Here is an 11,443-nt window from a genome sequence, read left to right as displayed (position 1 = left end):
GTACTGACGTGTGTGTGTGTGTGGGGGGTACGTACGTATATATTAATATATACTGTGTATCAAATAGTAGTACCATTTAACCTGGAAGACTGAGGGCATCTAGTGGCAGAATAGAAGTACTGCAGGAGACAGCTCCAGGTGACTTGTGCAGCCTTAGATGCTTTTTTGTATTTCTTTACCACGCATGATGCCAAAAAGTACAGTGAACTCTCTGTGTTCCAGTATTAACCACTTCAAGACCAGGTGTTTAGACCCCCTTCCTGGCCAGGCCATTTTTCAGTGTTCAGCGCTGCAGTCCTTTGACTGACGTTTATTCCGTCATGTAAAAAAAAAATCCCGTGTACTCACTGTTCTGCTGATTTGCGGCATGTATTATCCTGGAAACGATCCTGTGTCTATTTGTCTTAATTTGCTTTAGATTACTGTATTTCATTATTAATATCAATACAGAGTTTATGGTGTAGTACAGGGTTATAGTATGGGGTATAGTATAGGGCAGCGATGGCGAACCTTTTTGAGCGCGAGTGCCCAAACTGGATCACTAAACCAACTTACGTGTCTCAAAGTGCCAACCCTGCACTTCGAGCCAAATACTAATGATTTATTTTACAAGCACACTTCATACCACTGTTTGAACTAATTATATGCTCCTAGGTGGGCTCTGCGGTGGTTTCTATGGGCTCTTGGGGGCTGTGCAGCTTCAAGGTGGTCCATAAGTGGTCTTAGGTGGGCCCTGCAGTTGTCTGTATTGACTCTTGGGGACTGTGCAGCTTCAAGGTGGTCCATATGTGCTCCTAGGTGGGCTCTGCGGTTGTTTCTATGGGCTCTTGGGGGCTGTGCAGCTTACAGGTGGTCCATAAGTGCTCTTAGGTGGGCCCTGTGATTGTCTGTATGGGCTCTTGGGGGCTGTGCAGCTTCAAGGTGGTCCAGGAATGCTCTTAGGTGGGCTAGGTGGGCCCTGGAGTTGTGTGTATGGGCAGCGTCCAGGTCATCTAAAAGTGGTGGTCCTTAAGTGGTCTCTAAAGGGAGCTATAACTAAAAGGCATGTGAACTGCGCAAAGACATGAGTGTGTGAGTAGATGCTAATGAGGGAAGATGTCACTTACATTTTGTCCATTTTGGCTGGAGGCGAGACGGCCTCTGGTGGAGATCGAGGGGTTGAGGAGGAGAGCCTTGGCTGAGTGGGTGTTCGGCAGTGGGAACCCGTCCACACAAGCGGGTGGCTGGAGACGGAAAGAGAGAGGGGAGAGCCGAAGGTCCGTTCGTGTCACTGCTGTGTCTGCAGGAGATAGACTGAGTCAGACTCGCCGGCTACTACGGGCGTGACTTGGGCCGCAGGAACCGCTCTGTGGATGGTGGAGTCCTATGCTTGTCAGTGTGTGGTGGAGGACGGCATGGGGATTGCCGACCAGCGGCAGTGGAGGGACGTGGTCCCGATGACAGTCGGCGGCGACAAATTAGCTGGTGAGGTTGAAAGCAGTGGGAGCTATGCGTCTCCTAAGTGCAGATGCAGCTTTCTATTTAGACGGCTGCTGGCTCGGGCCCTGAGAGGCCCCAGCGAGCGGCCGTCTAATATGCTCTCCTATGTCTGAGGTAATGGGGCCAATGCTAGAGCGAGTGCGCCTCACATACCTTGTCAGTTGACGTCACTGCGCCTGCCAGCTCCTCGTCTCGTCCTCAGTGCGCTTGCGTGGCAGAAGATGACAGTGTCTCCGAAGCACTTTTCTGCGCCTGCGTGCCCATCAGTGAACTTTGAAGCGGTACAGCCGACCTGGGCTTGCGTGCCAGCAGAAACGGCCCCGCGTGCCATAGGTTCGCCACCGCTGGTGTAGGGTGTAGTATTGGGGGTATGGCATTAGTTAGACCTATTTTTTAATAGTAACTATCAAGCAACCAGAAACTACATTTATCCGGAATCTACCAATCCCTGTGGATGGCGGATAACGGGGAGTTTACTGTAATTGGCTGGAGGCGAACTTAAAGAAACATAAATACCTGGAAGTAATAAATACGGGGAAGGGAGGGGAGGCAGGAGTCTATGACCTGTACATCAACCCTCATCATCTCCATCCTCCCTCTATGACCTGTATATCAACCCCCCCCCATCATCCCTCTATGACCTGTACATGAACCCCCATCCAGGGGCGTCCCGAGGCTGGCTGCCAAGCGGACTTCACCACGCGCGTGCGCGTCTTGATACCTGCCGGCAGCCATCTTGGTGATGGACGCCGGCAGAGAGGAGGGGACAGTCACCTGGTGGGATAAGGTATGCCGCCGAGTCTTCTCCTCTCTCCTGATACTGTTGGGCGCTCGGTCCGTGACCGAGTGCCCGACTTTTCAGAGGGGGTGACACCAAAATGACTGTCACCCCTCCAATGGTGTCACCCGGGTGCAGGACGCACCCCCCTTGTGACGCCACTGCCCACATCCTCCCTCAGTCTATGACCTGTGCATCAACCCCCCCATCCTCCCTCTGTCTATGACCTCCTGTACATGTATTGTATCTTCCTGGGGCGTATTGTGGAACCTGGCCTTGGGGCGGCAGGGAGAGTAAATCCCCCCCTGTGTATCTTGTGCACTATTACTAAGCTCCATTTTCCATAGCACAGGAATGCAGTGACCACATGTTTTGGGGTGTCAGAGAAGTAATAGTAAATTTGGATTCAGTCGGTGGTCACTTTTTGTTGCGACTTTTAATAAGGTGAATGCCCTGATTATCCCGGTCTGAGGTGCGGCATGGGACTGGCAGAAGTGAAGTGGCGGGAGATCACATGGGGAGGTTATAAGAAGATGAGTGGGGAGGCGGGGCCCGGCTTTGACATTGTGTCCGGCCCCTCCCACCTGCGCACATCCCGGAAGTTCGATTAACCAACGGCGGCCTACAGCGGGCAGGAGTGCCTGAGATCCTGACATGGAGCGGAGGAAGGTCGGAACCGTGCGGGGAGCCCAACGGGAGGAGAAAGCTATCCCCCGGACGGCCACCCCGTTCATGGACTTCCCGGTGAGTCCCCATATCATGCGGCCTGTGTATACCTCACCCCGTCTGTATATACACCTCACCCGGATCCCTCGCCCTGTATATACAGATACACCCCGATCTCTCCCCCTGCCTGTGTATACCCCTCCCCCCGATCTCTCCCCCTGCCTGTGTATACCCCTCCCCCCGATCTCTCCCCCTGCCTGTGTATACCCCTCCCCCCGATCTCTCCCCCTGCCTGTGTATACCCCTCCCCCCGATCTCTCCCCCTGCCTGTGTATACCCCTCCCCCCGATCTCTCCCCCTGCCTGTGTATACCCCTCCCCCCGATCTCTCCCCCTGCCTGTGTATACCCCTCCCCCCGATCTCTCCCCCTGCCTGTGTATACCCCTCCCCCCGATCTCTCCCCCTGCCTGTGTATACCCCTCCCCCCGATCTCTCCCCCTGCCTGTGTATACCCCTCCCCCCGATCTCTCCCCCTGCCTGTGTATACCCCTCCCCCCGATCTCTCCCCCTGCCTGTGTATACCCCTCCCCCCGATCTCTCCCCCTGCCTGTGTATACCCCTCCCCCCGATCTCTCCCCCTGCCTGTGTATACCCCTCCCCCCGATCTCTCCCCCTGCCTGTGTATACCCCTCCCCCCGATCTCTCCCCCTGCCTGTGTATACCCCTCCCCCCGATCTCTCCCCCTGCCTGTGTATACCCCTCCCCCCGATCTCTCCCCCTGCCTGTGTATACCCCTCCCCCCGATCTCTCCCCCTGCCTGTGTATACCCCTCCCCCCGATCTCTCCCCCTGCCTGTGTATACCCCTCCCCCCGATCTCTCCCCCTGCCTGTGTATACCCCTCCCCCCGATCTCTCCCCCTGCCTGTGTATACCCCTCCCCCCGATCTCTCCCCCTGCCTGTGTATACCCCTCCCCCCGATCTCTCCCCCTGCCTGTGTATACCCCTCCCCCCGATCTCTCCCCCTGCCTGTGTATACCCCTCCCCCCGATCTCTCCCCCTGCCTGTGTATACCCCTCCCCCCGATCTCTCCCCCTGCCTGTGTATACCCCTCCCCCCGATCTCTCCCCCTGCCTGTGTATACCCCTCCCCCCGATCTCTCCCCCTGCCTGTGTATACCCCTCCCCCCGATCTCTCCCCCTGCCTGTGTATACCCCTCCCCCCGATCTCTCCCCCTGCCTGTGTATACCCCTCCCCCCGATCTCTCCCCCTGCCTGTGTATACCCCTCCCCCCGATCTCTCCCCCTGCCTGTGTATACCCCTCCCCCCGATCTCTCCCCCTGCCTGTGTATACCCCTCCCCCCGATCTCTCCCCCTGCCTGTGTATACCCCTCCCCCCGATCTCTCCCCCTGCCTGTGTATACCCCTCCCCCCGATCTCTCCCCCTGCCTGTGTATACCCCTCCCCCCGATCTCTCCCCCTGCCTGTGTATACCCCTCCCCCCGATCTCTCCCCCTGCCTGTGTATACCCCTCCCCCCGATCTCTCCCCCTGCCTGTGTATACCCCTCCCCCCGATCTCTCCCCCTGCCTGTGTATACCCCTCCCCCCGATCTCTCCCCCTGCCTGTGTATACCCCTCCCCCCGATCTCTCCCCCTGCCTGTGTATACCCCTCCCCCCGATCTCTCCCCCTGCCTGTGTATACCCCTCCCCCCGATCTCTCCCCCTGCCTGTGTATACCCCTCCCCCCGATCTCTCCCCCTGCCTGTGTATACCCCTCCCCCCGATCTCTCCCCCTGCCTGTGTATACCCCTCCCCCCGATCTCTCCCCCTGCCTGTGTATACCCCTCCCCCCGATCTCTCCCCCTGCCTGTGTATACCCCTCCCCCCGATCTCTCCCCCTGCCTGTGTATACCCCTCCCCCCGATCTCTCCCCCTGCCTGTGTATACCCCTCCCCCCGATCTCTCCCCCTGCCTGTGTATACCCCTCCCCCCGATCTCTCCCCCTGCCTGTGTATACCCCTCCCCCCGATCTCTCCCCCTGCCTGTGTATACCCCTCCCCCCGATCTCTCCCCCTGCCTGTGTATACCCCTCCCCCCGATCTCTCCCCCTGCCTGTGTATACCCCTCCCCCCGATCTCTCCCCCTGCCTGTGTATACCCCTCCCCCCGATCTCTCCCCCTGCCTGTGTATACCCCTCCCCCCGATCTCTCCCCCTGCCTGTGTATACCCCTCCCCCCGATCTCTCCCCCTGCCTGTGTATACCCCTCCCCCCGATCTCTCCCCCTGCCTGTGTATACCCCTCCCCCCGATCTCTCCCCCTGCCTGTGTATACCCCTCCCCCCGATCTCTCCCCCTGCCTGTGTATACCCCTCCCCCCGATCTCTCCCCCTGCCTGTGTATACCCCTCCCCCCGATCTCTCCCCCTGCCTGTGTATACCCCTCCCCCCGATCTCTCCCCCTGCCTGTGTATACCCCTCCCCCCGATCTCTCCCCCTGCCTGTGTATACCCCTCCCCCCGATCTCTCCCCCTGCCTGTGTATACCCCTCCCCCCGATCTCTCCCCCTGCCTGTGTATACCCCTCCCCCCGATCTCTCCCCCTGCCTGTGTATACCCCTCCCCCCGATCTCTCCCCCTGCCTGTGTATACCCCTCCCCCCGATCTCTCCCCCTGCCTGTGTATACCCCTCCCCCCGATCTCTCCCCCTGCCTGTGTATACCCCTCCCCCCGATCTCTCCCCCTGCCTGTGTATACCCCTCCCCCCGATCTCTCCCCCTGCCTGTGTATACCCCTCCCCCCGATCTCTCCCCCTGCCTGTGTATACCCCTCCCCCCGATCTCTCCCCCTGCCTGTGTATACCCCTCCCCCCGATCTCTCCCCCTGCCTGTGTATACCCCTCCCCCCGATCTCTCCCCCTGCCTGTGTATACCCCTCCCCCCGATCTCTCCCCCTGCCTGTGTATACCCCTCCCCCCGATCTCTCCCCCTGCCTGTGTATACCCCTCCCCCCGATCTCTCCCCCTGCCTGTGTATACCCCTCCCCCCGATCTCTCCCCCTGCCTGTGTATACCCCTCCCCCCGATCTCTCCCCCTGCCTGTGTATACCCCTCCCCCCGATCTCTCCCCCTGCCTGTGTATACCCCTCCCCCCGATCTCTCCCCCTGCCTGTGTATACCCCTCCCCCCGATCTCTCCCCCTGCCTGTGTATACCCCTCCCCCCGATCTCTCCCCCTGCCTGTGTATACCCCTCCCCCCGATCTCTCCCCCTGCCTGTGTATACCCCTCCCCCCGATCTCTCCCCCTGCCTGTGTATACCCCTCCCCCCGATCTCTCCCCCTGCCTGTGTATACCCCTCCCCCCGATCTCTCCCCCTGCCTGTGTATACCCCTCCCCCCGATCTCTCCCCCTGCCTGTGTATACCCCTCCCCCCGATCTCTCCCCCTGCCTGTGTATACCCCTCCCCCCGATCTCTCCCCCTGCCTGTGTATACCCCTCCCCCCGATCTCTCCCCCTGCCTGTGTATACCCCTCCCCCCGATCTCTCCCCCTGCCTGTGTATACCCCTCCCCCCGATCTCTCCCCCTGCCTGTGTATACCCCTCCCCCCGATCTCTCCCCCTGCCTGTGTATACCCCTCCCCCCGATCTCTCCCCCTGCCTGTGTATACCCCTCCCCCCGATCTCTCCCCCTGCCTGTGTATACCCCTCCCCCCGATCTCTCCCCCTGCCTGTGTATACCCCTCCCCCCGATCTCTCCCCCTGCCTGTGTATACCCCTCCCCCCGATCTCTCCCCCTGCCTGTGTATACCCCTCCCCCCGATCTCTCCCCCTGCCTGTGTATACCCCTCCCCCCGATCTCTCCCCCTGCCTGTGTATACCCCTCCCCCCGATCTCTCCCCCTGCCTGTGTATACCCCTCCCCCCGATCTCTCCCCCTGCCTGTGTATACCCCTCCCCCCGATCTCTCCCCCTGCCTGTGTATACCCCTCCCCCCGATCTCTCCCCCTGCCTGTGTATACCCCTCCCCCCGATCTCTCCCCCTGCCTGTGTATACCCCTCCCCCCGATCTCTCCCCCTGCCTGTGTATACCCCTCCCCCCGATCTCTCCCCCTGCCTGTGTATCCACCTCACCCCGATCTCTCCTCCTGCCTGTGTATACACCTCACCCATGCCTGTATATGGGGTCAGCACAATGTCTGGCTCTGTGTATATCGGTGATGTTTTTGTTGTTCTCGCGCAGTTTTTGCCCGGACACCCCCAGCTGGCGGAGAGAGTTCGGAAGCGTCTGTACTATGGCTGGGATGCCGAGTGCTCCATGGAGAACCTGTCCAGCCCTGTGGCCGGTGAGTACGCTCTGTATCATCTGACAGCTCCAGCCGTGTGACTTAAAGCTGCACTCCGGGCGGAACCCGGCTCTTTGAGATAGACGGACAGGTTGGGGTAAAGAGTTCCAGAGGATGGGAGAGACTCTAGAGAAGTCCTGGAGGCTGGTATGGGAGGAGTTGACGAGGGAGCTGGAAAGAGCGGAGGTGTTGTCACTTCAAGCACCAACCTCTCATCCAAGGGCTGTACGCTGTATGGAGTGCAGGTGATTTCATATCGATTTCGGGACCGGGGTGTCACATCTCCGCCCTGATGAAGGGACCCTGCACGGTCCCGAAACGTTGGATTATGCGATATGTGTGACGTTTGGTCCAAATAAATGGACGTGATTATTTTTTTTTTAACTTGCTCAGTGCTGGTGATTTCTATCCTCCATTGACTGCTGTGCACGGCGCCATGCGTGATCGTCACTTTGAGCACCACGATTGTTACCTGGACCGGGAACGCTGCGGGGAGCGCAGGGGGACTGTTTTCTGATATATACAAATGGCGTCATTTTACATGGCAGTAGCTGGAGCTGCGGAGGAGAAAATGAGAGCGATCATCTGATCGCCTGGAAGCTCCGTACCTTTGTCCCGGTTACTGTTATGCGGATCTTTGTTCTTAAAGTGAATGTAAAGCCATTTTTTAGTTTTGTATGGAGCTGGAAGGGTTAAAATTCCGGTCAGGTTATTTTTCCTGCACTTTAAGCGCGGAGGCCAAAAACGCAGAACGCATGCCGCAGAGTTTGCTACACTAGCTTCTTTGCTGTGTTTATTGCGCTTTCAGCTCCCCATTGAACTCAATAAGGACGTGCGGCAAACGCAGCACAGAAACTCGCGTGTACCTGACACCCCAAGGTGTGAATGTGGCCTGAATGCTGCTGCAACCGCTTTAAAGCAGGAACAACCAAACGCAGGAACAAGTCATTTGGGACGCACAAACCTTGTTTATACGTCCCAGTTTATTCCCAGAAAAACTAAACGCAGGAGTAGGCGAACTCCGGCCCTCCAACTGCGCTAAAACTACAAGTCCCGTCTTGCATCTTCCCCTGGGAGTCATGCCTGTGGCTGTCAGTCTTGCAATGTCTCACGGGACATGTTTCCCATGTAGCTGCTGTAGGGCCGGAGTATGTCTAACACTTCCCGAGAGAGTTCTCTTAGACGCAGGCGTTCCTGTTGTTGGATTTTCCCCTCACTACTTGATTTTGTGAGGACTCAAAATGTCCCAAGTGGGACATGAACGGTAATCCTGATCTGAGTGCATGTGCTTACCTAACCCTTCCCCCACTCTAAGGATGCGTCTGTGTCCCCAATAGAGAGGTTTGTCATCACTTCCTGTCCTGAGTGGGACACCAATGGTAGACCTGATCTGAGTGCATGTGCTTACCTAACCCTTCCCCCACTCTAAGGATGCGTCTGTGTCCCCAATAGAGAGGTTTGTCATCACTTCCTGTCCTGAGTGGGACACCAATGGTAGACCTGATCTGAGTGCATGTGCTTACCTAACCCTTCCTCCACTCTAAGGATGTGTCTGTGTCCCCAATAGAGAGGTTTGTCATCACTTCCTGTCCTGAGTGGGACACCAATGGTAGACCTGATCTGAGTGCATGTGCTTACCTAACCCTTCCCCCACTCTAAGGATGTGTCTGTGTCCCCAATAGAGAGGTTTGTCATCACTTCCTGTCCTGAGTGGGACACCAATGGTAGACCTGATCTGAGTGCATGTGCTTACCTAACCCTTCCCCCACTCTAAGGATGCGTCTGTGTCCCCAATAGAGAGGTTTGTCATCACTTCCTGTCCTGAGTGGGACACCAATGGTAGACCTGATCTGAGTGCATGTGCTTACCTAACCCTTCCCCCACTCTAAGGATGTGTCTGTGTCCCCAATAGAGAGGTTTGCCATCACTTCCTGTCCTGAGTGGGATACGAATGGTAATCCCGATGCATGTGCTTACCTAATCCTTTCCCTCGGCAGGGTCGAGTTGGATTTTGGCAATTTCTAATTCTTCCCCTTTATGTTTTCTCGCTGTGCCAGACATCGCCGTGGAGTTACTACAGAAAGCTGCTCCCAGCCCCATCCGTCGCCTGCAGAAGAAGTACGCCGTTCACGTATCCAGGTGAGAATTGCGTATGCTCAAATAGCGTCCAAGTCCTATAGCTGCTCTTAGTGTAAAGTCTGGACGTGATCTCTCAATCTAACTTGATTAGATCTCTATCCACACACCCAGTGGCGCCCCTCCTAAAGCAGCACCCGGGGCACATGACTCCCCAGCTTCGGCCCTGATTGCAGCTGACCCGTCCATAGATGTTGTGACTGCGTTAGTTTTCTTTTTATAGACTAAGAACATTTTCATCAAGTTGGTCTTGCCAGTAGGGAGGGCCGCTGTCACTTCCTGAGAGCTACACAGGCAGCCCAACAATCTTATCCTTCTTGTGTAAACTACTATTCCCTGCAGCCTTCATATAATGGAGATAAAGCAGGTCCAGCCTGGTCGGCAGCCATAACTCCCTCCTGAAGATACAGTGGAGGAGTAAATGCAGCAACCCAGGGACAGGAAGTGTAATGCTCACCGGATCACCAGGGGGATGTAAAGAGGGATATAAAAGCCAGGAAGAAGACAAGGAATGCCGCCGCCTTCCCGAAGTGCTGGTTAGTTGATTACAGTTTTGGGGTTTCGATACCCTGAGAGTGTAGAGCAGTGTTGGGCAAACTCCGGCCCTCCAGCTGTGGTGAAACTACAAATCCCATGATGCATCTCTCCCCGGGAGTCATGTCTGTGGCTGTGAGAATCTTGCAATGCCTCATGGGACTTGTAGTTTCGGAGGGCCGGGGTTTGCCCACCCCTGGTCTATGGTATAGTTACAGCTGGACTCCGGGATAAACAAACCTTGCCCTCGTGCAAGAGCCATGTATGTTCTTCCTTGAATCTTGGTGTGCTTTGTGTATTTCAGCCTCGGCACTCCAGCTGCGGTGGCACTACAAGTCTCATGATGCATTGTAAGAATCTGACTGGCACAGACATGACTCCCAGAGGCAGGGGCACGATGGGATTTGTATTTTCACCACCATTTCCTAGCACAGCTCTCCTCCCTCGGACATCATATTCCTCTTCTCTTCTGGGAGTGTGTGGTTCCTGTCTGTACTGGTCCAGCTCCTCCACTCCTCCCCACATAACCTTATATGTAGCCGGGGGGAGGGGGAACAAAGGGGGATACTATAAACCAGGGGTGGGCAAACTCAGGTCCTCCACCTGTGGTGAAACTACAAAGCCCATGATGCATCTCTCTCTCTGGGAGTCATGCTTGTAGCTGTGAGAATCTTGCAATGCCTCGTGGGATTTGTAGTTTCACCACAGCTGGAGGGCTGGAGTTTGCCCACCCCTGGTATAAAGTGTCATTTGAGTGACAGCAATGAGGCTGCTAGTATCACACCCAAAATGGCGGCACCCGGCAACAGTCTCCGAGCTTTTGGGTGTGTGCACAATGGAGGATTTTACAGGTAAATAAAATGCGTACATGAAATGCTCATATAATCTTATGGGACAGTTTTTGTTGGAATGAATGGTCCGGTGACAGGTTCTCTTTAAATCCGTGTCTTAGATTGATAGACACTAATGACCGTCTTCCTGATAGTTGTTCTCTGTGTTGTAGGGAGGCTTGTATCTCTCCGTGCTCCATGATGCTGGCCTTGGTTTACATCGAGAGACTTCGGCACAGGAACCCGGAGTACTTGCAGCAAATTTCATCATCCGATCTGTTTCTCATATCCATGGTGAGTAGCGAGGTCCGGTCATGTGATCTTTGTCCTCCGGTGTTTTTCTCTCTGCAGTCTCACTGGGGATTGCACAGCAAACCTGCTTTTCCTGTCGGCCAGCCGCAGCTGGAAGTGGCCTTGCGGGTGGCACATGCAGGCATTCGGATGATGCACGGGACGGCGCGTGTGACGGCGGCTGCAAAGAAACAAACAATATTCATCTGGAGCCGAGCTGATTGCCATCCGCTGACTTGGCGTTTCTTTGTTGGTTTTGCCTCAGCCCAGTATGCTGTAACTTGGACATGTTCTCTGCTAAATGTGTTGAAATGCGTGTTGATGCCTGAACCGATTTTTATATATTCTACAGCCTGTAGCCTGCCCCATATGCAGGAGATGTCCACGGATCGG

General features: G+C 56.4%; 1 protein-coding gene across 1 annotated transcript in view; it reads left to right on the top strand.

The window, feature by feature from the left end:
- The first annotated feature begins 2,852 nt into the window (after nt 1–2,852).
- Nucleotides 2,853–11,443, top strand: part of CNPPD1 (cyclin Pas1/PHO80 domain containing 1) — a 16,334-nt gene continuing 7,743 nt past the window's right edge. The window contains exons 1-4 of the mRNA XM_018554910.1: nt 2,853–3,001; nt 7,157–7,259; nt 9,317–9,398; nt 10,933–11,326. Of these exons, the coding sequence (XP_018410412.1) occupies nt 2,912–3,001; nt 7,157–7,259; nt 9,317–9,398; nt 10,933–11,326 (669 nt within the window). The 5' untranslated portion in view covers nt 2,853–2,911. The remainder of the gene's footprint in view (nt 3,002–7,156; nt 7,260–9,316; nt 9,399–10,932; nt 11,327–11,443) is intronic.

The sequence above is a fragment of the Nanorana parkeri genome, unplaced genomic scaffold, assembly GCF_000935625.1.
Source record: "Nanorana parkeri isolate BGI_ZX_2015 unplaced genomic scaffold, ASM93562v1 scaffold178, whole genome shotgun sequence".
Lineage (NCBI taxonomy): Eukaryota > Metazoa > Chordata > Amphibia > Anura > Dicroglossidae > Nanorana > Nanorana parkeri.
This window is presented reverse-complemented; position numbering and strand designations above follow the sequence as displayed.